Source organism: Dromaius novaehollandiae, chromosome 2 (genome assembly GCF_036370855.1).
Source record: "Dromaius novaehollandiae isolate bDroNov1 chromosome 2, bDroNov1.hap1, whole genome shotgun sequence".
Taxonomy (NCBI): domain Eukaryota; kingdom Metazoa; phylum Chordata; class Aves; order Casuariiformes; family Dromaiidae; genus Dromaius; species Dromaius novaehollandiae.
This window is the reverse complement of record NC_088099.1, coordinates 114,837,087-114,865,031: the sequence shown is the minus strand read 5'-3', so window position 1 is coordinate 114,865,031 and position 27,945 is coordinate 114,837,087. Positions and strand designations below refer to the sequence as shown.

The 27,945-nt window shown below is 39.5% G+C and overlaps 1 protein-coding gene across 5 annotated transcripts in view; it reads left to right on the top strand.

Annotated features, from left to right (window-relative positions):
• RALBP1 (ralA binding protein 1) overlaps nt 1-18,194 on the top strand; it is a 55,573-nt gene extending 37,379 nt beyond the window's left edge. For 3 of the 5 annotated variants that reach the window (XM_026094352.2, XM_026094350.2, XM_064507213.1), the window contains exons 2-10: nt 212-505; nt 5,426-5,884; nt 7,729-8,078; nt 9,466-9,627; nt 12,173-12,304; nt 13,593-13,700; nt 14,480-14,601; nt 15,024-15,147; nt 16,406-18,194. In XM_026094352.2, coding sequence (XP_025950137.1) covers nt 262-505; nt 5,426-5,884; nt 7,729-8,078; nt 9,466-9,627; nt 12,173-12,304; nt 13,593-13,700; nt 14,480-14,601; nt 15,024-15,147; nt 16,406-16,669 — 1,965 coding nt within the window. In that variant the 5' untranslated portion in view covers nt 212-261 and the 3' untranslated portion in view covers nt 16,670-18,194. Of the gene's footprint in view, nt 1-211; nt 506-4,731; nt 4,852-5,065; nt 5,159-5,425; nt 5,885-7,728; nt 8,079-9,465; nt 9,628-12,172; nt 12,305-13,592; nt 13,701-14,479; nt 14,602-15,023; nt 15,148-16,405 lie in introns of those variants that run through there. The other 2 variants (XM_026094354.2, XM_064507214.1) reach the window with 2 other exon arrangements.
• The last annotated feature ends 9,751 nt before the right edge of the window (nt 18,195-27,945 follow it).

Genomic DNA, 27,945 nt, shown 5'->3' with positions numbered 1-27,945 from the left:
ATATTGCAAGATTAGCTTAGGAATTAATGGGCAGATTCTGCAAGCACTAAGCCTGGTACATGCTGTTATAAGCAGACTCTTGACATCAGTGGGACTCTTCATTGCAGAATGAATTGCTGTTTCTTATGTTTTCAGGATAGAGCTTTAAACAAGGTGCTCTAAAACTCAGTTGTTTAAATTCTGTGGGTTTTTTGGGTTTTTTCTGCTGCAGGTGTGATGGACAGGTAGCAGAAGATTCCACTCTGATATCAGGGAATCAGAATGACTGAGTGCTTCCTGCCTCCCACTAGCAGCCCCAGTGAACATCGTCGGGTAGAACACAGTGGGGGTCTTGCTCGTACTCCCAGCTCTGAAGAAATCAGTCCTACAAAATTCCCTGGACTGTACCGCACTGGTGAGCCTTCACCACCTCATGACAGCTTGCATGAACCTCCAGATATAGTATCTGATGATGAAAAGGAGCATGGGAAGAAGAAAGGAAAATTTAAGAAGAAGGAAAAGAGAAGTAAGCTGGCAATTTCTCATGTTTCATGCTTATAATTTCTCTTGCATGCTTGTTCTCTTGAATGCTCTCTTATGTGCTATCAAAACCTTGCAGAATTTCCAATGCTTTTTTTTTTTTTTTTTTTTTTTTTTTTTTTTAACCTATTTAGGTGTGAAAGAAGTGAGCTTATACAAACAGACTTTGTGCAATACCTGTTTCTCTTCCAAAAACCTTAAACAAAAAAAAGTTTTTTGTTTCTCAGATACAGGTGCCAAGCACATGCTTGTACTAATAAACATGCTTATCCAAAGTCTTAAGTAGTGCTTGGGCAATTGTCTGGCATAGAGTTCTTCTCATCACATTATCTGTTCGTATTCTCAGTGGAGATTTCCAAGTGTATTTTCAATTAAAGGCTCTTTGATTATTATAGCTGGCATGCTAACTAAAATAAAACTGAAAGTTTGATCTGATTTTTATACTTTTTAATTAGGAAGTGTTGGTTTTAACAAATTTAACCCTTTTCCTTTGCATCTCCTGTACTCATATAGTTTGTTATTGTCTGCCATCTCAAGTTTTCATGTGCACTCTGCATCATTATTTGAGGAGAAATAAAATCTGTGTGCTTTTTCTTCCTTTACTTTCTTGGTTAAGTATAATCGTAAAGTTTCCTCCAGCAGTGCTGAAGTAATAGTGTGGAGTCCAAAAATGTGCAAGCCATCATCAGGATCTGAATTACAAGAACTGACAGATTAAATGTTGGGAGAAAGTAAAGCTTTGACTATAGAATCCATTCTTTGTCAGTGTATTGGTGTCTAACACAGAAATTTTCATTTAAGCAAAGTACTATTACCAACCCCATCCAAAACCATAAGAGAGAAATCTTACTTCCAGCCCTTACACTTGTGCATAAATTTTGGAAACATGAAATAGTTTTTATTCAATATAGTCTTCCTACATCTTCTGAAAGAACAAAGTGCTCAGAAACACTGAGATGATACCAAGCGCTCTTGGTATCAGAAGGATTCTGGATGTCTCAAGTCTGTGAAACCTAAATATCACAGCCTAAATGTCAGTGCTGCTTCTTACTGCTGTTTATTTTAATAAAATTTCAAAATAATGTTCTATAATTCCTGTCTCTTTGGAGGCTGGATCTTCTGGATGCCATTATACCTTGCTACTCTCTACATGTGAAATTTGGAAGATCAAAAAAAAGAGACAGTACATGATAGTCTGGCTTGTTAGAATGCATATGGTAACTATTTGTAGTATGCATGCACATATTTAATTAAATAATTACTTTTTATACATTTGCTGCTGCACTATTTTTAAACAAACCAGTTTCCTGGAATCCAGGAGTTACGTTGATTCTACCATAGTTCAGAAGAAGTGTTGTTAAAAGACCGTGTGCCTAGTGGTTACCATACCTCAAAAATATACTAACCTTCAGTTAAAACCTATTTAAATTTAAACTATTGGTTTTAAGCAAATACATTCTTTTTTTTTCTTTAAAACCGTTAATACAGCATAATTGCATTGATTTGACTGATGATGAAATTTCTAGATTCATTGGATGGGTAATCTGTACAAGCCATTAGTTGAGGTTTTTTTCCTCTTTGCAAATCAACTTTCTGTTATAACTCTGCATACAAGGCCTCTACATTTAGTATTCTTACAGGTCAGCATTATTCATAGTATGGGTTTCTTTGTGGTACAATTATGTGTGTCTTATGGTGATAGCCTAACTGAAGGCTGAAGAGGAAAAACGTTTCTTCAGCAAATATGCATAGTGCTGTGTACATTAGCACTGCAACTACTTTCTTCCACAAGAGATTACAACACATTTTATGGCTGATAAAAAGCAATTTTCTTTATTTAGAAGAAGCTTTAAAGATATGAAGTAAATCCTCAAAAAGAAGAAAATGCAAAGTGTAGGAAGAATTAAATTATTTCTTGCAGCTGTAATGTAAAAATGGTGTTCTTAGCTCTATTATAAGTATGCCATATAATTGCCAGTCAAACATAAGAGTACGTTAAATATGAAGCTTTCAGTATCCCCTTGTGCCATCTAAATGTAAATATACCCCAAGCAAACATTTTACTTACATAAATGAACAAGAGTTCTTTACAGTTGCTTGACACAGTTAACTTTAAGAGCTCCCCTTCCAGGTTTGCCTTTTGTTATTCCTTCTATACTTCTGTTTATCTTCAGTTTATTCCATCTTTTAAATTCTGTGACATGTATTCAGATTGCTTCTTTTCACCAGCAGCCTTTCTGGCCACATGCTTGATAGCAGGCCACAAACTGCTATGCTCATGTAATTTGGGGGTCAAGCAGATATCATTGAACCCCAGTTTTCTAGATAGAACAGTGAAATTATAAGTTGGATCTGTTGGAAATTGTACAGAAGCCATTATTACCTTACACAATAATTGAATAGCTGCTACTGCAAACAAAATTTTATTTTTTTATTGATGTGGAGTGTTGAGAAGCTCTGAGTAAATTTACTTTTTAGCTTTTGATAAATTTACTTTTTTCTGTATATATTTGGGGTGTTTATATTTCAGTATACTATATCACTGGCAAAAGCGATAATAGTAATTTTATTACTGGGAGTATAGTTACATCTAAAGAAAATCAGGCTACTGTAGAAGAGTCATGTGAGAGTTTCCCTGTGAATCTGAGAGTAGGATATATTTCTAAACTTTGTTGACTTATGTTACTGAGACAAATTAATATAGTCTGGTTTTGTGTTTGACTTGCTACTTCATGTCTTGTCATGAAGTCAAGAAATACCGGTTTCAGGAACACATGCTATTGCTGGTACTACATTACCAAAGAGCTAGAAATGCAGGAAGATTTGTGTTGCAACACTGAGTGTTGAGACATATAACACAGGTGCTTTGTTTATTGGTGGAATCAAACCCCAAGCTTAGGTCCCCTGTATGTGACGCACAGAAAACATGCCAGTACTATATGTTGTAAATAAATAAATAAATAAATAAGGAACTCTACTGTATTAGATATTGAGCTGTTAATGCTAGGCAATAGGAAATGTTGAGGATAGATTGTTTTGGGCTCTGTCTGCTGAAGATTTAGCTTTCACTTCAGTAACTGCATCTATGAACTCTGTCTTAAAACTCAGTGCCAGACCCCCTTCATTCTCACCAAGCATAATGGTAAAATATGCCCCTTTTTTGCCCTGTAGTTGATGCAGCAGCAGTACTTTCCACATCACAGTGAGGTGTGAAGCCTTAGTTCATACTTTGCAGGAGGTTTCCTTACCCATTTGCAATTTTAGGTTACAAAAAGAGTGAGCATGGTATAGCCAGTAACCTGGGAGGACAGAGACCTGGTTACTGGCTGTTCTTGAGTTAAAGTTTGCATTTTTATACTGAAAATTCACTTGGGCAGGGGTAATGCTGAAAACTCTCCATTCTTCCATGAAAATGCATGTGTTTGGCAATCTTAGGGAAAGGTCCAAGATGGGAAAAGTGAACTGGTCATTTGGTAATTATTTTATGGCAATTCCATGTTTTCACACATGTATTTATTTGACTACTAAAAACTACTTTCTACTAAGCAGACAAGGAAGCTTCAAAATACAGAGAGCTCCTTGCATTTGCTGAAATAATGCTGAGAAAATCTCCACCTCTTAGTATATTCCGGAACTGGGACAGGAGACAGTTTTGAATGTGTTTTGGTTCCTTTGACACAAGCTCTTTAACCTGTAAGAATTACAGCCTAGAAACTCATCCATGATGCTTTCTCTTACAATCTAAGTAATGAGCCGATTTTCTGTCACCCAAAACTATTCACTAAGAAATGACACTTGGCTGTTGGTGCGCTGCTTCATTCAGGCAGAGGCACTGACCGATTTTCAGTAATGAAAGAGTGCAAAAGGATCTGTATAACAGGGGCATCACGTTAAAGCAAGAGCTTGTTCTCCACGGGGTTGGGGGACCTAGGCTGTGCAAATGATATGTAAAATCTCCTCTTTGTTGAACAGGTTTCAGGCTTACTTTCCTTATAAGGAGTACTGTGTATGTAAAATCACAATTAATTGACTTAGAAGTTATGTTGGTTTGTATGTTGGGTTTGTGCTGCCTTTTTTTTTTTTTTTAATCCACCTTTAAAGATTTCCTTGTTCTTGCCTGAAGGATAGGCAGGGCTAGCTGCAGAGGTGTAGTTAGTAAAAACACTGGTGCATATGTTCTAGACAACACTTGGTATTTTACAGCTGAAACAGCATACTCCAACCGTGGACTTGTTTCAAGCTCTCACATAGGCTTTTTAAGACAAATACGTAACTTTATTGACAGGTATTGTGCTAGTGTTACTGGAATTGTCTTACTCCCCTAATGGAAAAGTAAGTTTGCTTAGGCTTTTTTCACCTTTTTGGCATTTTTATTTGAGGCTGAAACTTTATTAACTTCATGCTTATCTTAAAAATTTTTAACATTTTGGAAAGGCAGTGGGCAATTAAGGGACTGAAACTTAGTTTGTTCTTGCTGGAATTTTGTTAGAGATGTGCATATGTAGTAGATGATCCTTAACAGCAATTCTTATACTGTTGATTACAGGAACATAGAAGTTGCCAGACAGTTGTTTTTATTTTGCATTTCCTTGACTATTAAATGGGAAAATAGCCCATAAGATGGACATTGTCATAATGAGTAAGTATATGAAGTATTAAATGTTTAGAACATTCAGGAGATGTGTGGCTTATTTTTTCTGTGAATATGCAACTTTTGAATTAATCCTTGTCCACTTAAGTCTATAACAACTTAAGAGAACCTTCTGGAGACTCAGGCAGGCACTGTGTTTTAATTCGTGTTACTGCTTCTCTCCCTCTTCTTTTTTTTCTCCTAGTTACAAAATATATATAAAGTAAATAAATTTACATCTGTCTTCCTCTTGCTTCTTCCTCCTTTGTCTAATAGCGGAAGGTTATGCTGCCTTTCAAGAGGACAGTTCTGGTGATGAAGCTGAAAGTCCTTCCAAGTTGAAGCGGTCTAAGGGAATACATGTCTTCAAGAAACCCAGCTTTTCCAAAAAAAAGGAAAAGGATTTTAAAATAAAAGAGAAACCCAAAGATGAAAAACATAAGGAAGACAAACATAAGGAAGACAAACATAAAGAGAAAAAGTCAAAAGACTTAACTGCAGCAGATGTTGTAAAACAGTGGAAAGAGAAGAAGAAAAAGAAAAAGCCAATTCAGGAGACAGAGATACCTCAAGTGGATGTTCCAAGTCATAGACCTGTGTTTGGCATTCCTTTGGCTGATGCAGTAGACAGGACCATGATCTATGATGGCATCCGCCTGCCAGCAGTTTTCCGTGAATGTATAGATTATGTAGAGAAGTATGGCATGAAATGTGAAGGCATCTACAGAGTTTCAGGTATTCTGAGCACACTGAGGTGCTGGTTTCTAAGATTTTTTTTACTTTGAATTTTCTTACTATTTTATCGTTTTCAACACATACAGCCACATAAAGCTGTATTAATTTTAATTACCTAAAAGATAATCAAGTAGCTAAAGTTAAGCAAATCCATGAGTCTGAAATTCCAGAGAAGTTGCTAATATGGTGGTACTTTTTAATGGCAATAAAAATATAATTATTTTGGTCTTTTGTGGTAGGATGGTAACTATGAATACAGTGTGCTGGTATGGCCAGCTTGTATCTTCTGCATTCACAATATGGTGCTGGTTGATGGGCAAAGCAAAGCTGAGAAATAACAATTTATTACTTAAGCTTCCCACCAAGCTGCTTTTTCCATCCACTCCCATTGTACAATTTTCTTCTTAAGAAATCTTTGAGCAAATTAAATAATGAGCAGCAAACACAAGCTTCAATATTTAAGCCTGGCAACACCAGGATAATCAGCCATGGTGGTTGTGTAGCACCAGCTTACGTAATACATTTGTGTTTTAAAAAACATCAGTTTTAGTCATATTAAACAAAACAGTTGTTCTGTTTGTGAACTCCACCTGTAATATAATTTGTCTAAGTACGTCTGTGTGTATGGTGAAGAGCAAGAACACATGAGAAAAGGAATTTGAGAAAAAGCATTTGAAACAAGTTATCTAGCACTGCAAAATGGTACTTCAAACAATTTTGGAGGCTTCATTAAGGTCTCTTTTGACTGTTGATCTGCATGGTGTTTGTTAGGGATGCATAAATACAGTAACACTTTAAGCAGTTTCTCAGCCTTGCATATTGGAACATTCTGGTTGCATATTTTTTTCAAAACATGCTTTAGGAATTTCGATGGGGGAAGGTTTGTTTCCCATAACACATTTTTTCATGTTTGTGCCTTCTAGGTGTTCTTCAGTACAATAGCACCCTCTTGTGTGTATAAAATTGCTTAAATTGAGAGCTCAAAAAGACAATTGCAGTGGCTTAACAAGCTACTGTGCACCAGCAGATGTGTGATGACTGACTTGTTTAGACTTCACTTAAGTACAGCTGAATGCATTTTACCTTGCATTTACCATGGGCTGAGAGTAGAGTACAGCCAGTTTTGCTTGTTGTATATGATTCAAGCTGTGGCAGTACATTAAGCGAGTGTAACTCAAGTGGGTGTTTGAGCTTTAAGAAAAAAATTTTTCTGATTGTTGGACGATCCCAATGTCAGTGAGTTATAAAAACACCTTACAGAAAATATTAGTTATGTTGAGTGATTATGTAAACATGCCTTTAGTTACACAGTGCCTCAAATCAAGGATCTTGTGTGAAACGTCTCACTGAGGATAGCCGGTTGGAAATCTGGAAAATAGGAGTGTGTTTTTGTTTTGACAAAGGAAGGCTGTTGTATGTAGAACTTGTTGCACAATGTTCATGTTGATAAGAAAATTCTTCCTTGCTCAGGTCGGGACTGTATAATTGAACAGCCTCAAAGAAGTTGAATACAGATACACAATTGATCTTATATTCCCCTATCCACCCTCACCCTATTTTTTGTTCTTTGATGTGAGGGAATGCTGGCTCCAGCTCTGATTCAGAATTTCAGAAGTGCAGTATTCTTGCCTCATAGTAGTAGCTAGTGTTTTGAGAAGCAGTGATCATGTAATTTTGAGTCATGATTTTGACTTCGTCGCATTTGGATAACCTTTAAAAGGTATTCCTCAGTTAGTTTGCTTTGTAAGGAGAGATTAAAGAAGTGCATCTCAGAAAGTTTAAATATAATTATTATAGATTTGCAGTTCAAGATTTCTCTTAATTCTTCATCTACATATTTTAAGGAATAAAATCAAAAGTTGATGAGCTAAAAGCAGCCTATGATCGAGAAGAATCTCCCAACCTGGAAGAATATGAGCCCAATACAGTAGCCAGCTTGCTGAAACAGTATCTTCGAGAACTGCCTGAAAATTTGCTTACCAAAGAGCTAATGCCCCGCTTTGAAGATGCTTGTGGAAAGAGCACAGAAGCTGAGAAAGTTCAGGAGTGCCAGAGGTTGCTGAAAGAGTTGCCAGAGTGTAACCATCTCCTAATTTCTTGGTTGATTGTGCACATGGATCATGTTATTGCAAAAGAACTGGAAACAAAAATGAACATCCAGAATATTTCTATAGTGCTCAGCCCTACTGTCCAGGTATGTGCACCACACAGCAAGTGTTAGAGCAGGATTTCAGTCCGAGAAAGACTTGTATACAGGTATTCTCTTGCAGGCATAAATCAGATATTTTCTTATAAGGTTAAGCTGAATTACAGCTTCTCTTTACTCCTCGAGAGCTTAAAATGATGGGAAAGGGGAAACGAGGCTTTCTGAATTTGAGCTTCCATAACATTTGTCTGATACTTGGGTTTCAAATGCAGTTTAATTATGAAAGCATTACAAGGATTGTTGCCAGGGTGTTAATTCTGTTGTAAACAGCAGTTATTTAATAATGAATTCAGCTAATAATTGTTGCAGGTACACAATATCCATGTGTTTGTGATTTAGTGATAATTTAGTGAAGACTGAATTGTTGCCTGACTTCCGTATCGAGCCCATGAACCCTGTACTCTAAACAGATCATCCTGGTGCAGACTTTGGTGTCTGCAGTCAGACTACTGGGGAAACCAACTGACTTAGTTCTCTAGTAGGATTTTTAGTTCCTGGAGTCATTTCTTAACAAACATCTCGGAAAACTTGAAACATATTTCAGAATTGGTCCTGTGCATAATGGAAACAGCAGTGGGTGTGGGTTTTCTTCTAAAGCTTTACTTTATAATTAATAATCTAAGTGAAAACCCAGTAGCAAAAGGGTTGGGTATTATTATTTTGCTGTGCCAGTCACTTTATAGCTAACAAAAGAAGCAACAATTAATGTAGGCTCAATCATGTTTTGTTGTTTAAGTTGATTTTAGCATGCAGGTGGTGCAGTGCAGGTGGTGACAGAACTCTACCTCTTCTTTTAGGATATAGCATCAAAATAAATACTTGCTTCTGTCTCATGTTAAAACAAGGAATACAGTGGCAGCTTCTTTCAAACTGTTTTTTCTGCTGTTTTAAATACTATCCAAGAGAGAAGTGGTGGAAAATATTTACAGTTTTTGGTGGGGAGAGAAGAAGGTAGCCAGCAGCCAGGCAAAAGCTCAGTATGGTCAGTGTTCGCTCTTGTGCGTAGCTATCACTGACTACCTTTACATGAGTAAAAAGAAAGATCTAACACATTTCTATATCTATCAGTGATAGAAATAATTACAGTAGTACAAAGCATGTGAAAATTCTGAAGTTAGCACGAAAATGCCTCAGAGATATAGACATGGAAGACAGCTAAGTGAATATATGGTGATTTACTTGAAATATCATTTTTAAAGCAAATTTCAGTCTCTTTGAAGAGACTGAAACATGACTACTACTCATAGAGGTGCATACTAAAGGCTGTTCCCTTTCTAGAGAAAGATACGATCTTAGGCTGTGAACCATAATACTCAGAAGATTAGGTAAATAAATCATTCTTTTAACCAGTATTTTGTCTGTCCTTTCTTTGCAGATCAGCAACCGTGTCCTGTATGTGTTTTTTACACATGTGCAAGAGTTCTTTGGGAATGTGACCCTAAAGCAAGCGACAAAACCTCTTCGCTGGTCAAATATGGCGACAATGCCAGCACTTCCAGAAACACAAGAAAGCATTAAAGAAGAAATTAGACGACAGGTTGGTGATTACTTCAGTGTTCTTCTTTCTATGCATCTTTGCCTTGTTTTTTATATATTCAGCAAATTTTCATAAGCTTTTTGCTTTTTTTTTTTTCTTTTTTTTTCTTCTATAACATCAGGAGTAGTGGTATTTTTGCCCATTTCATGTGTGGAAAGATATTTTATGGTCTTACAAATATGTATATAGCTGCATCTTCTCTGGATTGCTCTGCTAAATACCCAGTATTTTTATGATGAAGGGGAAGATAGGGAGAACATGTTTAAGAATGTGGCTTCTTTAATATCCCTCTTTAGCTAGATCTAGATCATGTGCTGAGTTTAAGTTAACACTTGCTTTTGGTTGACATGTAATGCTTTGAAGAATAGAATTCCAAACCTGCTGCCATGAAGCCAAAAAGGGTTTTGGTGGTTTTTTGTTGTTGTTTTTCTGTCTGCCCCTCTCTGATATATTAAAGACACTATTTTACTTCTGTCTTAAAGTTGCCATATCAGACTTTAGCATAGGTACAGGATTTCTCTGTTGTGAGAATCCTTTACTAATACAGCCCTGCTGTAGCACCTGCATGATACTTCATTCTTAGCAGCCAGTGTAAGAGCAATAGCTTGGGCATCCCGGACAGCACAGACCAGAGGTGTGGCCCAAAAGGCATCCTGCCAGCTTCTCCCCTAACCATCTAAGCAGAGAATTAGGGGGAGGGATCTGGCAAAATACATTGTTTTTGAAATAGGAACAAATCTCTGAAATTCAATTCAGAGCTAGGGAACTTGCTCCACAGAAACTACCTTTGTCCATGGGGAAAGATAATCCCTCTTAATCTACTGGGTAGAAGGAGAAGAAAGGATGCAAAAAAGTTCTCATCTAAAAATCAGTTTAGTAATCAAGTTCATTGCACTAAGCTTGAATACAGTTTGTATTTTTCCTGTTTTGTTCACCTTTATCTTAAAGTAGAAGGTTTCCTGGTGAACTTGAAATAGTGTACTATTGGATAAACCTTTTCAAAAAATGCTTATTCTCTTTTTCTCATTATACAGTTTGAAGCATATGCTTTTAATAGTTCCTGCAGTTATTCATGAAACTTTATATACGCACTAAAAATTAACTTGAAAATGGAAATTTCATAACCTGATCAGCTGCTATAGTTCAATGACTTGCAACTTCAGAGAGCTGAGAAACAGCACAACAAAGCAGCTCTGTATATATTACCATTATACAAATACAGTATCACTTAGGCTGTTACTTTGAGGGGATTCAGTGGAAAGTGGAATCGGAAGGGATTAATGTAATGTAAGAAAACACTTAGTATGATCCTAACCTAAGCAACCTAACCCTAGCAGCTGAGAGGAGTGTACACGTGAGAGGGCAGACATGCAGTGACACCTCCTGCGGGGTAAGCTGTCCCAGCCCACTGCAGCTTAGATTTGCTGAGTTCAGTGGTAGCAGGTAGCATCTGTCTTACGAGTCTGTTTTCTGTGTTGTTTTTTAATTATCTATGATCTCTTTGTGCTATTTTTCTTCTTCCCCTCTTCAGGTTTATCTAATCACTGTTTAAAACCATGCAAACATTTTTCAGTTACATCATCCTCTGACAGTGAATTTCACTGGTTAAAGACAAGGGAAGTAACAATGCATTGCGTGAAGTAATATAAACCCCTAAATGATTTAGTTTGACCCCAAGCTCTTCTGCTGCAAGAGGCAGTGCACAGTCATACCAGTTTACCACCTTAATGCTATATGCAGTTAGTGTAAATAGTGCTGAGAGTCCTGGTGGGTGATGGGGGCAAAAGGAAGGGGAAAACCAAATAAGCTGCAGAGGAAGTTCACTTCTCAGTCTCTGCTTAGAATCACAGCAAGTGCAAAGATCAGGTCAAAATGAGGGAAGACTAGAAGGCAAAACTTCAGCGTCTGCAGGGGGGGAGATGATTTGGGGAGAGGGAGGCCACATATATCTGTCTTCTCCTGCAAGTAATTGTATAGGAGTAAATCTCAGGTATAAACCAAACTGGCAAAAAAGTGCTAATACTGAGACTCTGAGATTCAGTTACATTTGTGAAGTAAACCTTAATGGTTTAACTGGAAATAATTTAAAGAGTAAAGCAGTTTTTTAGAAAAGAGGATAGACTTGGGATTTCTACCAGAGAAACTGATGATGTAAGAGGGACTTAATGAAGCTACTTCTAGCATACTGAGGGTGTTAGGTGATTGATGGGTTAAATCTTAAAATGGAATACAGGTGAAACATGATAGTGGAGGAAAGTAACTTATAAAAAGATTCTCCTAGACTATCAATGGAAGAAAGATTTAAATAAGGAAGACCAAATAATTTAGAACTTCTTAAGACTGAATGATAGCATTGCAAAGCTGTTTTCTTTTTAAAAAAAAAAAAAAAGGAAAGGGAAAAAAAGAAAAAAAAATCCGTGAACATCATCTTAGCAGTCCAGATACTTTTGACCACAAAATATGATTCAGTTACTTTAAAAGTCAGGAAAATTAACCAACTGCACAATCATTGCAGTGACTATGATCTCTCTGGCAATATTTCTAGGAGTTCCTACTAAACTGTTTACACCGAGACTTGCAGGCAGGGATAAAAGACTTATCCAAAGAAGAGAGACTCTGGGAGGTGCAAAGAATTTTAACAGCTCTTAAAAGGAAGCTAAGAGAAGCTAAGAGACAGGTGGGTAACTTTCTGTTTATTGACCAAACATCTAAATCACAGATGAAACTTAAGTAGGGATATTTTTAACTACAGCAATTCTTCACAAAGCTTTATGACCGTAGGTTATTCACTGTTTACCCCTGTTTCTTTTGTAGCATCATACAGCCTTATTGTTTAATCTTGTAATTGAAAATACCATAAAGGTGAGATGGTTCTACAAGGACAGACTGAGGACTGGTTTTCTAATGTTCATAGTTTGTAATGAGTATTTTGTGCGTTACAGTTTGAATTCATAAAGGACAGGTGTTGCTGTGGAATTTTATTATCACTTCCTGGCTGTAGATTCAAGTTTTCATTCTGCCCTATGAGTTTTAGCTTGCAAACACTAAAGAAAAACATAAAGAATACTTTCTAGAGTCCATTTTGCGTAATTTCTGGTATTACTTTAAGTAACTCTCCAGTTACAGAGCTGTGAAAGAATGGAAATGCATGTTTAGGGGAAAATGGGAAAGAGAGCTTTATATCAACTGTAAATACTTCAATTTTGCTGTTCCATTTATTTCCAAGATGCACATATAGATATATGTATTTAAGATTGCTTTGAATGCTTTTGTGAGTTCAGTAGGAAAAGGCTCATTTGACCACTACTTTTTTTTGAATGTAAAAGTCTCCTATACGCATACCCAGAATGATGTTCTTTAGGTGCAGCAGGTAACCTCCAGCTATGGATATGAATATTTTCACTATTCATACAATCTGGAAAAAAATAGATGGGTGCTCCCTATTTTGTCACAGTGCAAAGTCAACACAGTTAGATCAAACCACCTTTTAAATCTCTTTACTGCAGATTTTGTCATCTTAACTTACGAGTGTCTGAGGAGCACTCACATTTTCTGTTTATCTGGCTCTCCTTAGGGATAGCAAGAGCTTGAGACTCTAGCTGTTTGCAAAACAAAGTGTGTGATTAAAAACTTAGTTGGACAGAGCGTATATTTGTTACATGCTTAAAACAATGTGTTTTGGAATAACAAAATGAGTAACTGCAAGACTCAAAAGTGAACAGACTTCAGTTGCATTTTTTAAACTGTCATATATCTGAGAAAGGTGGGCAAGCACTGAATATAGCATTCCAGTATGCTGTTTTGCAAGCTTTGAAATTAAAAACAGACCTGCCTATAAACTTTCAAGATAATTGAGACAGTGATTCTAAATTTGAAAAGAAAATACATTCCAATAATCTTTTTTTACAGTAAATTAAAGTGGCTGGGGAGGCTGGCCTTTTAAAGTTGTGCTCTTTTGCTGGCAGGAGTGTGAAACAAAGATTGCACAAGAAATCGCTAGCCTTTCAAAGGAGGATGTCTCCAAAGAAGAAATGAATGAGAATGAAGAAGTCATAAATATTCTGCTTGCACAGGTAGATGGCAAGCATTTATCTGTCTGCTGGTATTTTCTTGTTCCATGTATTTCAGAATTGTTAAACACACTTCTGTTCTTTCCAATACAGTGAGAAATTGAAAACTTACAGGGTTCTCTCTGTTCATAAGAATCAAGGCTTTGTTTTAATGGTCAGTAAAGTAGGGAGGGAATGGCTGACTGCAGGAATGAACCCAAAGCTTGGTAGACTGTTAACAGCAGCAAGCAGACACTATGCAGCAAAAATACAGACCCTTTCCTGTGAACATATTTAGAAAGTACTTCCAAATCTAACCAGCTATTTTCCTGCAGATCAGAGGAAGTAAGGCAGCTATTTTGGCTTTTCTGCCTGCCTTTGCTTCCCTTAGTAGCTTTGATCTTCTCTCCATAGCAATTTTCCCCTCATATTCCTCTTGAAAGATGTATTTCAGAATTCAGTTTCTCTAGCTGTTTTTCTAGTTATCCAGAGCTTTCCCTATGATTTGAAGTAGGCAGCCAAACATGCCAGAATTTGGTGGCTCATCTCCACAACTATTCAGTAAAATGATCATCTGAGGATTCAGAACAGACATTGCTGGTTTCGCAGTTACATTTGCCTTGAGGTTTTGATGAATCGGAGTTCAAGGAAGGCATGCCAGTCACTTCTACTGGAAGCATTTTGGAGAGCCACATTATCTCATCACTTCTCAGGGCACAGCATTACAGAGTAATCCTTGTAGTATGTTCCTTGTAGGCCATAAATTCAAGGCTTTTTTTAGGTGAACTAATTGATCATTGCAGGAGAATGAGATTTTAACAGAACAAGAAGAACTGCTGGCCATGGAGCAGTTTCTGCGGAGACAGATTGCCTCTGAGAAAGAAGAAATAGATCGCCTTCGAGCAGAAATAGCTGAAATACAAAGGTAAAAGGGAGCCTGCTTACATCAGATCCCCAACCAGGCGAGCAATCTTTGATTAAAAATACATATATATGCTTTTGAAACAGTACCGTAAACTACACTTTAAAGATCACCCTGTGAACATTAGCATATTTGAAAGCCTGTTCTTTTTATTGAAATTTCAGTAACTTTACACCTTTGAGGCTATTTTTCGTTAGTATAACAATAGAAATGTCATCTAAAGGAAAGTAGACTCTGTGCACCAAAACCCCAAAAAATCTCCATAGCAAATCATTGATTTATTAAATTAAACTTTTAAAGAAAGTTCTCATTTTTGTTTTAAAACTGTTGGAGATTATTCAGTGGGCATAAGTTACCTGTTTTATTCTGCTACAATTCTGGCAAACATGAGGTGGTGTTTAAATGGGTTGTCATTGCTCTTTCAGTCGCCAGCAGCATGGGCGAAGTGAAACTGAGGAATATTCTTCTGAGAGTGAAAGTGAGAGTGAAGATGAGGAGGAGCTGCAGGTCATCTTGGAAGATTTGCAGAGGCAGAATGAGGAACTGGAGGTGAAATTTGAATCCTAGCATTAACTAGTGCTCTCCCTTATTGCTTACTTGATTTAGTCTGTTCAGAGGTGTTGCACATGTGCAGACTGATTTACTCCTATTCTGCCTTGCCATGAAACCCTGTATTTTGTACAGGGCTCTGTAGTTGACTTGGGGGCAGGGGAACAAAGGTGTGGATTAGGATGTGCATCACATGTTCTTTTAAAATAAACCCAATTATTTGTACAACTGCAGTTCTTCACATACTTTGGTACTGGCACACTCTCTGAACACCTTGGAGTTCTGACTCAACAAGAGAAAACTAAATATTGCAGAAAACCTGATGTGGTCTGCTCTCATTCGGCATGAGTCTCAACTGTGTGAAGAGCTGCTGTAAAGGACCAATAGTGATGTCTTTCCATTGCGCTGTTATTATTAGTTCAGCTTCTGAAGGGGATTTATTACTCTCATAGTCATAACCATTCTTTCCATATGGTGAAACAGGAAAAGATGCAAGTTCAGGTGGATATAGTGGGTCCTTGAACCAGACTGACAAAATACCGAAGCAGAGTTGATTTTTATATGAAGAGTTTGAATGCTCAGATCTCTATTTGAATATAATAAACTGTGCTTTGGCATTTATTGACAAGTCTTGTTCTCTTCTGGTAAGAAAATGGAGGCACAGAAAGGTGAAAAGCCTTAATCAAAAATTCTAATTTCTGTTCTTAGCCACAGACTCCAAAAGTCATTAAACCACAGGGCTATCAGACAGTACAGCAACAACTGGACATGTGCAGAGAAAGTCTGTCTCTAAGGCAAAAGAACACAGTGCCTTCTTGTTACCAAACCTCCCTAACCTTGCTTCCTAAATGAAATGAGAGGAGCTTTTTGTTAAATAAAATTCCTAATTCACAGGAATTCCACATAGTTAGATGAAGCAAGTTCAGCAGTGATTTTTAAATGCAAAGTTCCAACAAAGTCAATTGCCCTCCTACACAAGGAGGGCAAGAGTATCCATTTTTAGATCTGCTTTTTTGATGGCTACAGCTCTAAAGTCTCTCTGATCATTATAAACCTTCTATTCCAGCTAAGAGTGTGGATTTATTTTTCTTTTTTTTTTCTTCATGCATTCTGTTTTAAAAATCACTGCTGTGTGTAGGTGCACATTTCCTTCTGGCTTAGCAGCAAAGTTTTATTATTGTGCAATGCTTAATGGTGCCCTAGCTACAGGAATTACTTTTAAGAAGGAGCACTGACATTCATTTTCCTTGCTTAAAAGATAAAAAACAATCACCTGAACCAAGCGATTCATGAGGAGCGAGAGGCCATCATTGAACTGAGAGTACAGCTTCGACTGTTGCAGCGAGCTAAATCAGAGCAGCAGGTGCAGGAAGAGGAAGAGCCAGAAAAACGCGGGGGTGTTTCTCAGCAGCAAAGAGACAGTGTCCTAGAGACAAAAGCAGCCAAAGAGCAGCCAAAAGCAAGCAAGGAGCAGCAAGTCAAGCCATCACCAAGTAAAGACAGGAAGGAAACTCCGATTTGATCAGGCTTCTTGGGTATTCATAAAACCAACTGAACTGTGCAAATTACTGTAATTTTACTCAAACTGCACAAATTATTGCTGGCTGTGTACATTATGTAAAGAAACTTTTCTTTTAAGCCCTGGAGCCTTTGTCTCTAATACTTGTGGCTTCTACTCATCAGACTCAGGTGAGTTTGGGGAGGCCAGAAGAGTTTTCCAGCTAGTATTGATTATTTCATGACCGGTTTCCTTCAGGTGATTAAAATAATTCAGTAACAGTTTTATTTTAAATCAAAACCATTATCTGCATTCATTGGAGCAGAATTGGAAGATCTCATTTTCAGTAAATAAACAAAAACCCACCCATACTTACTAATTATTTGCCTTGTGAATCTATTCATTCTCATTCACATTATTTCTGCTTACCTAGTCACTTCTTGCTTGTGCCTTTGATACCTTTCTGATGCAGATTATATACAAGGGAGCTTTAAATTTATTTTGGTTTGGCTAAAACGGTGGGAGACTGCAGGGTATCGTGTTTACCTAACAAATGCCCTCAATTTCATTTTTGTTCTAAGATGTACTGAATAAATATAAAACTTGACAGATGTTATTTATGTCTCTGTATGATGGAAATGTTCATCAGGAGCTCTTAATGTCTTGTAGCAATGTAGTTAACCCATTTGCTCATTTATAAAACAACCATCATCATACCTGTATAAGCCATGCTGTGTTCATACTGCCACCATACAGCCAACAGCCTTTTCTTAATCCATTTTAAATGTTTCAGTCCCTCTGAGCAAACCACTGACTGATGCTTCAGTCAGTAATGGGGATGGGTTATGTTGCTTAAGATAGCAATAGACTATTTCCATCTACAGAAATACAAGTTGTTTGTGCTTTCCAAATAAACCTGAAGAATGATGCCAACTGGAGGTAGTGGGGGTTCAGCAATAGACTTTTTTGTTTTGTTTTAAAAAAACAAAAGACTTTTTGGTTTGGTTATTTTACTGCTTCTAGCAATCAAAAGCCTCCATCCAAGCTGGCATTTAAGGACCATTTAATGTTTCAAATTCATGAGACTTGTCACAGTCAATTATATAGACAGTAACTCCACAGAGTGCATATAGGCTATCTTATTTTTTAATCTGGATATTTATTTTTCAGCACCTGTTGGAAGTGGTTGTATTCCTTCTCTATCTATTGCACTGTTGTGAATCATTGGCCATGATTTGATTTTGTACAAATAATGCTTTGATATGTTATAGAAAACAGCATAGTATTTTTTTAAAATTTGGGGAAAAGTTTATAAAGACAGAAAATGTGATCAGATGACAAATGTAAAGCATTCTCCCATGCCTTCGTTACAAACATTTTATATTTGCTGGCAATATTTAAACTTTTTTTGTTTAATTAATTCACACTAATTCCTATCAAATTGTCATGGATTTTTCTAATGTTCTTCAAACAAATCTCTTAATATTGGTTAACTTTTATTTTGTTAGGAGTGTATTTATCAAACAAATAAATTCAACAGCCATTTGAAGTAGTTTCTAATTTATCTACCTCACAGTATTTCTAATGCAGACTATAGTCATTTTTCCTGTGTAGCTACCTGCAGTTGAGATGTTTATAACAGAAGTGAAGCTATTAATTTCAGCTCTCCTATAGAAAAGCGTCTGCAATTGAGTTTCATAAAAAGCTTCCCTAACTCAGTTGAAGATCACTTTTAAATTGATGCAAGATTTGATTGAACGTCTTTGAAGTCTTCATTTCCCTCTTAAAAGTTTTAGCTGTAAAACCATCCTCTTAACTTTACATTTTTATTACTTGCAACACATGAACACTGTTCTTTCTCCTGCAGACTGTAACAAAACACTTGAAGTGCATCACTATTGACAAGTCTGAAATGAAAGTTGAATTGCTGCTTCTGCGATAACATAGCAATTGCAGTCAGTAACTTGAAACACTGAAGAGTGTTTATTTGAAATCTTCTTTCAAATTCTGTTGAAGCAAATTATACCTCAGTGATGAATGCACTTACTGAAAATGCAGTTTTGGTAAAAGTCCTTTGAAGGCTATGGTTAAAAGCACAAGTGTAGGCAATCTGCTAAGAGCAGCATGCTCACTTTTCCAGTGCTCTGAGTGCTGGAGGCTGGTCATGGTGCAGGAGTTCAGGCAGAAGCAAGGACCGAACTGCAGCTCCAAGTAGAACATCCCCTGCAATGGCCAAAGCACCAGGCTGTGTGTGGGGCAGGGGCAGCCCAGGCTGTTGCCCTGCTGCAAGGCAGGGGCCAGGGCAGACCCCCCCCCCCCCCCCCCCCCGGCTCCTGCTGCCCCTGCTTTGGCATGACAACTCCCAAGAGGGAGGTGGCTGCCAGCAAGTGTGATAGGGGCAGCACTACTGGAAAGTCATCTGATTGATAGTGCTTTTAGGGAAAAAAAACATGCCAGCAGCCATGATTTTGAAGACCAGCTGTAGTAATGCAAATTAGCTGAAGAAGCCATTCTGTAAGTTAGATCTGATTTTTTTTTTTAATAAATCAGATAAATAGACAGTAAATACAATGGTCTGTGTTGTTCAGACCAGTTTGTAAGCTTCCTTATCAAAGTGCCTTACAACAAAATTAATGCACAGTGCTACAAAGATCACCTCCCACAGGACCAACAACACCTGGTCATGTAAGCAAATGCCTGTACAGTAGGTCATCTCCATGAAGTCCAAACAAGCAAGAGTCTTAGCTAGCCAATGGCTTCTTTCTACTACCAAGTTATTGTAAACATATTTAAATTGGCTTACAGTCAGACTTTTTCCAATTAAAAAAAAGCATGGCTTGTATCTACTGACTGCATTAGCAGGATCTGTGGACAAAATAGCAAACTTACTTACCTTTAATCTTAATGAAATCAATAAACAGGTTGCAAAGTCAGTTCTGGTATTCTGGATTTACTCAATTTTTTGTGACAGGTTAATGTGGCTTATTTGCTTTCATCCTGTCAATGTTTCCACAGAGCACTACTTCAGAAAAATTTACTCTTAACAAAATGGTGGCAGGAAAAGGACAATTATCTACCTTATCTATTTTAATAGTCCTTTTCAACATGCATCTAGAACAGATTTTTTTTTTTTTTTTTTTTTTTTTGTCAGATGAGTCCTTTACAAAACAAAAAGGAGCAAGAAACAGCATATAAGCAGGTCATTGGCATTATAATGCCAAAATGAATCAGGATGCAAACCCGGTCTTTTGCCAGCAGCAGACAACTTGCATCTGAATTGGCAACTTACACACTCATAATTTATTGAAATAGTTCTAGTGTATAGTGAATCAACTTCAGACATTTTGCACATCAAAAAGGTTCCCCTACAATAAACTGTTTTTACTTTGAAAAAGTAAACTTGAACGGTTACTCACCTGAAGAGTTAAACAGTGTTTTTTTAAAAAAAAATCAAACGATAAGCAATTACTCTTCTCAATTCACCACCCTACAAGAAGTTCTAAAAAAAAACATCAGCTAGTCTCTGACACCTTGCAGGATTACAGCCAGCCTGGCTGATTTCCTGGGCTCTGGGCTTACATTGTCCATACCAAGTTTCTAATGCTGGCTCAGCTTCATTCTCACCAAAAACAGAAGCCGCCGGAGTTCTGGTAGAATTCATTGTCACAAGTTTTCTATTCAGAAGTTTTCTTCTCCAGTGCAGTAAGTTAATTTGAAGGTTCTGTGGTACATGCGTAACACTATCTTACAAGAAAGACATCAGGGCTACTGGGAATGCATAATCCTTTATTGCTGAAAATGAAGCTGCCACTTTCATCTACTAATTCCAATACTAGTACTGAGGACATGTATTTTGACCATCTTGTTCCTTCAAGTTAAGGAACTAAGTTTAATTTTTAAAATCTACATCCTGGAGCTGAGAACTTCATATTTGACCACTAAGATTTTTCTCTTTAAAATGGAAAGAAAAAAAAAAAAACCCAACTTGAACCAGCTGCTAAAAAGAGGTTTGCACAAGCTTAATCACAGAGTCGCAGAGTAGTCAGTGTTGGAAGGCAGCTCTGGAGACCATCTGGTCCAACCCCCCCACTGCTCAAGCAGGGTCACCTACAGCAGCTTGCCCAGGACCGTGTCCAGTCAGGTTATGAATAGCTCCAAGGATGGAGACTCCACAACCTCTCTGGGCAACCTGTTCCAACATTCAACCACTCTCACAGCAAAAATGTTGTTTTCTTGAGGTGGAATTTCATGTACTTCAGTCTGTGCCCATTGCCTCTTGTCCTGTCACTGGGCACCACTGAGGAGAGTCTGGCTCCGTCCTCTTTATGCCTCCCGTCAGGTATGTATACACGTTGACAAGATCCCCCTGAGCCTTCTCTTCTCCAGGCTGAACACTCCCAACTCTCCCAGCCTCTCCTCAATGCCCCAGTCCCTTAATCACCTTCACGGCCCTTTGCTGAACTCACTCCAGTAGCTCCACATCTCTCTTGTCCTGGAAAGCCTGGCACAGGACCCAGACATCCAGACACGGCCTCACCAGGGCTGAGTAGAGAGGAAGGTTCACCTCCCTCGACCTGCTGGGAACGCTCTTCCTAATGCAGCCCAGGGTGCTGCTGGCCACTTTTCCCACAAGGGCACATTGCTGGCTTATGATCAACTTGTCCACCAAGACCCTCCAGCCCTTTTCTGCAAAGCTGCTCTCCGGCTGGTCAGTCCCCAGCATGTACAGGTGCATGGGGCTATTCCACTTCCTTTTGCTGAACTTCATGAGGTTCATCTCCAGCCTGTTGAGGTTGAATGGCAGCACAGGCCTCTGGTTTATCAGCCACTCCCAGTTTTGTATCTTCTGCAAAATTAATGAAGATGTTAAGCACTATTGGTCTCAGTACTGACTGGCCTCCTGTTGGACTTCGTGCTGCTGGTCACAACCCTCTGAGCCTGGCAGTTCAGCCAGTTTTCAGTCTACCTCACTGACCACTTATCTAGCTCATACTTCATCAGCTTGTTTATGAGGATGTTTGATATCAGAGACAGTGTCAAAAGCCTTACTACAGCCAAGGTAAACAATATCCACTGCTCACCTCATCCACTAAGCCGGTCACCTCATCAGAGAAGGCTATCAGGTTGCTTAAGTACAATCTCCCTTTCCCCTTAAATCCATACTAACTACTGATCACAAGCCTGTCCTTCATGTGTCTGGAAACGGTATCTAGGATTAGTTGCTCCATCACCTTCCCAGGGATCAAGATGAGGCTGACTGGCACCTAGTTCCCCGGGTCCTCCTCCTTGCCCTCACTGAAGACAGACGTAACATCTGTTCTCTCCCAGTTCTCAGGGATGGCTTTCAAAAATGATCAAGAGGGGCTTCACAATGACATCAGCCAGCTCCCTCAGCAACCATGGGTACATCCCATCAGGGCCCATGGACCTGTATGTGTCCAGTTTGTTTAAGTGTCCCCCAACCTGATCCTCCTCCACCAAGGAGGCTCCGGACTTCCCCTCTGGTCTCAAGGGCTTGGGATGCCTGAAGGCTGGTCTTGCCAGTAAGGACTGAGGTGAAGAAGGCATTCCATTATCTCTGCCTTTTCCGTGTCCTTCATCACCAGGACCCCTGCCCCATTTAGCAGCAGGCCCACATTTTCCCTGGCCTTCCTTTTGCTGCTGATGCACTTGCAGAAGCCTTTCTTGTTGCCTTTCACACCCCTTGCCATTTTCAACTCCAGGTGGGTTTTAGCTCTCTTAACTCCATCCCTACATGCTCAGACAGTATCTCCGTATTCTTCCTGCATCACTTGTCCCTGCTTCCACCTCTTGTATGCTTCCTTTTCACATTTGAGTTTAGTCAGGAGCTCCTTGTTCATCCAAGCAGGCCTCCTGCTGCTTTAACTTGATTTCCTGCTTGTTGGGACAGACCATTCTTGAGCTTGGAAGAAGTGATCCTTGAATATCATCCAGCTCTCTTGGACCCCTCTTCCCTCCAAAGCCATATGCCATGGCATTCCTCCAAGCAGGTCCCTGAACAGGCAGCTCTCCTGTAGTCCAAGGTTGTGATCCTGCTTTTGTCCCTGCTCCCTCTCAGCAGGATCCTGCACTCCACCACCTTATGGTCACACTAACCAAGGCTGCCCCGACCATCTTCAACCAGTCCCTTCCTTGTTTGTATTTACAAGGTCCAGCAGAGCGCCTCTCCTCATCACCAGTGTCAGGAAGTTGTCAGCAGTGCACTCCAGAAACCTCCTGGATTGGTTGTGCCCTGCTGTGTTGTTGCTCCAGCAGATATCACGGGGGTTAAAGAGCCCCATAAGGACCAGGGCCTGCAAACATGAAGCTTCTTCCAACTGTCTGAGGCAGGCCTTGTATACTTCTTCCCAACCAGGCAGTCTATAGCAGACACCCATCACAATGTCACCCACGCTGGGCTGCCCACTAATCCTGACCCATGAGCTCTGGCCCCTCACCCATCCCCAGGCAGAGCTCCAGGCATTCCTGCTGCTCTCACATAAAAGGCAGCTCCTCCTCCTCACCCCCCAGCCTGTCCTTCCTAAACAGCCTGTACCCATCCATCACAGCGTTACAGTCATCTGAGTTATCCCACTGTCTCCATGATCCCAAAGAGATCATAGCCCTGCAACTGCACATAGACTTCTAATTCCTTCTGTTTGTTCCCCATGCCGTGTGTGTTACTTTGTCAAGTTTTTCATTTTTCAGCATGCACCTCTGACTTACTGCAGTGATTTAACCACAAAGGAAAAAATGGTCTGAACCAGACCAAGTACAGCTTCTATTCAATAGCCCAAGTTCTCTACAGCGTCCTTCAAAACACAGTGACAGCAGAAGCCAGTGGCATCTCGTTCCTTACAGGCCATCAGTCCTTTCTGTATCAAAAAGATAAGGCTCAGCCTCACTAGCACAGCCTTGAGCCAAGACCCCTTCCTTTTATGTCTCCAATCATCAACTCCAATAAATCATAACTCCAATAAAATCATACCCCGTGAGAACAGACCCCTGAGACTCTCCATGCCTTGGGCTGAGCATTGGCACTTTCACTGCTGACCCTCTTAAACACAATATGCTAAAACTCACCAGTGATGCTTTTACCCCCTACTGATGCCCAGTCCAAGCGTTCAGATGCAGATTTGGTCTGGAGTTTCTTGTATTGCTTTCTATAACAACAAATTGAGCAAGGAAGTCTGCCTAGGTTCAAAAGTTTTTGTTGCAAAGCATGAGATTTTGACAGAACAAACTGACTCCCACTCATTGGAAAAATGCCCCCATCTAAACAGAAATATGTAAGGTTTTCACTATACAGTTAGCACACTACTCAGAGCAATGAAATCAGCACTTGCTTCCTGCGAGGATGCCCTACGCTAGCCTTATGGCTCTCATGCATCGGGGGTAACAGCAACTGACAGCATTTCTACAACTTGTAATAACAGTTTCTGAAAGAGAGGTGCCTGTGGGACAGAGAGAAGGGCAGATGTCAGGGAAAAGGACAAGACCAAAGATCACTTCATCCTAAAACTTTTAAGGCTGTTCCTCCAGTCATTTTGACTTGGCAACTGACCTCTCTCTAAATGCCAAATGATACTCCAGTATCCCACCATCCTCCTCCCAAACACTCCCCACAGTGCTATACTTGGAAGCAGCGTAAAACCAACCCCATTTCTTCCACCACTAAAAGAGCAGGAGGTGAGGTCAGGCCGAATGCGCTCGTACCCAGGCAGTGCTTGTGGTCCCTGCTCCTCTACAGCCTCTCACATCAGGGCTGCTTCATCCTCACAGGCAAGAATGTGCAGAGGCCGCTGGAGTGAGACTGACCCACTGCGAACAGGGGCTCAGCAGGGGACACCTTCCCTCTCCCCACTTCCCTGCCGGACTCCCAGGGTGAGGAGCTCCTGAGAGGAACCACAGTGCTACCTCCTTGCCCATAGCCTCAAGCTCCCTTTCGGGGTGGGGGGAAGGGAGCTAGCAGTGCAGCCCTGCTCAGCTACAGCTCAGCAGATGATTCAGGAAGTTGGCAGCACAGGTATTGTGATTGCACAGATGGGAATATTACATCCAAGATTTCTGTATCAAGGAACTCCATTTGCTGATAAACAAGATGTCTGTCTGACATTCCTCGTAGCTCTTGTTGCTTTATTCTCCCGTATACAGAACCCCATCCTTGGTATGTGAGCTACTTGCCATTTTATCACACTGTGGGGCCAAGAGGTAGACAGCAGTAGGAAATCTTTACTGATGGTACTGCTTATAGGAACCAAAATTGTCAAGCACAAAAATCCAAAAGATGACAAAAAAAATCTCAGTCAAGAGACCAGAAGAGACCACCACAAGACAAATAAACGGTGAGAGGGAAATGGCCTAATTTTTGTTTGTGTTGCCATCTTACTCAAGCCAAATTTGTCTGTGTTCTTTCTTGTATAGAATACCTGGATTGATTAAAAATAGCTGAAATGTCTTTAGATATTCAAACTGTGCAGCCTCCTCCTGCTCTGAGTGGCCTTGTTATAGCTGCATGCAAGGCAGCATGCTCAGTACTCTTCACTTTTCACAGTCGTGATTCAAAACCACCTGCAGCTAATCCTTTTAAAATATTTTACACACAGAGACATTCCTACACCTCTGCATAAATGGGTCATGGTATTTAAAACAGACTATTTATCATGGTTGGAGGGCTGTAAGATGTTTAAAAATCTGTTTACTTATCTTTGCTAACTCACTATGTATTAATCAGTTAGATGTAGTCCAAACTATACAGCAACTGAGCCCTAAAGCATTTCCTTTACCGTCTGCTCTCAGTTTATTTATTTTTTCTAATCTAAACTGTGTCAAGTAAAAGTAAAAGCCACAGTCTGAAAGCACTGAGGGAAAAAAGGACATCATGCACATTTAAAATGAGCTTTGTTGTCATGTTTTTAAAGCAATCTATTAGTATACCTTGACTCTGCATATAAAGAAAAGATCACTTACCTGAAATACACTTTCTGTGTTGTCTGAATGCCAGCATAAATAGGAACACAAGCCTTTCCCATCAGTATCAGAGGGGAGAACTGACAAAAGCAAAGCAGTGGAAAAAAGTATCAGCTTTTGTCCAGCTGCCAGTCTCAGACTCCTCTTCCCATCCTAACAAGTTAGAGAGGCTGAAACCAGGTCAGAAAACATGACCATTAAACAAATTTCCACACCCAATGACTGCAGAACAAATGGAAACCTTGCTTATAGGAAGAAAGCTGATCAAAAGGTAAGACCACAGCGGAACCACAGGACGGATTTGGCTATTCCCCCTCCTCTGCTCATTTACTAATTTAAATCAGCCATCCCTGAATCCTACTCTCTGATACACAGTGCAGAGGAAAGGTGGTGAGAGGTAACACACGTGAACCCACACATTTGCACAAATAACTGAGGGGGGCGTGATCTTCTGAGCCAAAGTGATAACCATCACAGCCAGACTTTCACCCGCATGGAAGAGCCACCTTTTCTCTTGTTGGGGTTACCAGACCCATGCAAACATTTATTTCAGTCAGGTTGAAACTAGCCTGGTATTCTGCAGTCCTAATTCAAGTAGCATCATAACCACAGGGCCAGGAGTTTAAGCAACAACCATATGGGGCATTCAAAACAAAACAAAAAAACAACGACAAAGATTTTCAAGTGTCAAGTCTTGTCTAGGTTAAAAACAAACCACCCTTCACAAGGTTCCACACATTCACCAGTTTTATTGGCATGAAACCTGGGGAAAAAAAAAAAGTGTGGAGAGGAATTGGCCCTACCAAATCCTTATGGGTCTCTGGGGAGAAAACAACAGTAGACAGAGAACTCACTGCAAAAGGCAGCAAGCAGGAGAAAGGCTGACAGCGCTGTAACCAGGACATGGGAAAAAAAGAATTTCCCATGGAGAAAGTCCAAGATGAGCGAGGCAAGGGATTAAACTGAAAATAAGGAAACCTGTTAGAAAAAGACTAATTTGACATTTTACCAAGACGACAAGGTAGACGCTACTTTTGGGGAACCATGGATAACTCAGGAGCTACCTTACATTCTGTCCAAGAAATCCCAACCGACAAAGGAAAACTTTAGAGGCACAGCTTGAATCCTGAGAGGAGACACACACAAGAGGCAACATCTTTTGCATCATTCACAGAAACTGTCCCCCACAGAAAAAAAAAAAAACACTCCATTTTGTCACCACTCAGAACTGAGACGCACATTTCCCCAAACCCCGTATACTTAGGGACATTCTAAGTTCAAGCTTGGATTACTGACATTGCTAACATTACCTGCATGAGAAAATCTCCTATCAGATTTAAGCAAAAAAGACCATGTCCCTCAGGCTACAGATCAAATGGTCTTGGGCAATTTTGAGAATAAAGCAAGTCTTTCCTTCCCTTTCACTTCTTAGGAATCGCCAAATGAAGCAGAAACCAGGAGGCAGATAAATGACATGTTGAATGAAAAAGAAAGGAGAAAGACAGCTTTTTCTCGCACTTTCTCTGCAGATGGCTTGATTTGTTACAAGTCAGGGCAATCAAGGGTCTCTGGAATTGAAAACACTCAATCATCCTTAGGAAAAGCCAGGATCCTGGGTAAACCCTATCAAGGAACTTTCTCACAGGGCTAACAGAAGCAGCACAGCAGACACAGCAGAATGGAGTTTCCGGTTTTGAGGGCCCAAATAGCATTCCCCAAGTGGCCTCCTAGCCATGACTGACATATGTAGATCTTAAGCTATCTGTTACTAACCTCTCTCAAATCCATGGGCCTACAAAAGCATTAAAGAAATACAGAACGGTGAAAAATAAAGCATCGGGAAGACCGATCTCAGTTTTCAGCTTAAAAGGTATCTTATCTCTAAATAATAGAAAACATCTAAAGGGATCAGACATTAAGCTTCATTCTACTGGATTACCGTTACCAGTAACAGAATTAGGCTGGGACAAGACAACTCAGTGAGTGTTGTTTATTCTGGACTCCAAATGCTAGGAATTCATTTAAAATCCTAATACACTGTGAGTAAAGCACTCCATTCACAGTTCGAAGATCATCTGAAGCATTCTCTGCTCCGAACAAACAGCTGATCCAAATCGCCTCAAAAATTACACACATGAGCCAAGAGCAAGTGTCATTACAGTGACAAAGAACAGACAAGAAAGGATTTACATACCCTGAAAAAAATACATTGAAGTCCCATCAATTTCTGCATTTTTCTAAAATAGGAATCATCTGGCCTGGGAGAGGACTAGTCACTTTCAGTTGATCTCAGTAGAGAGCGCTCAGAAATCCTTCCGCCTGAAGAGCGC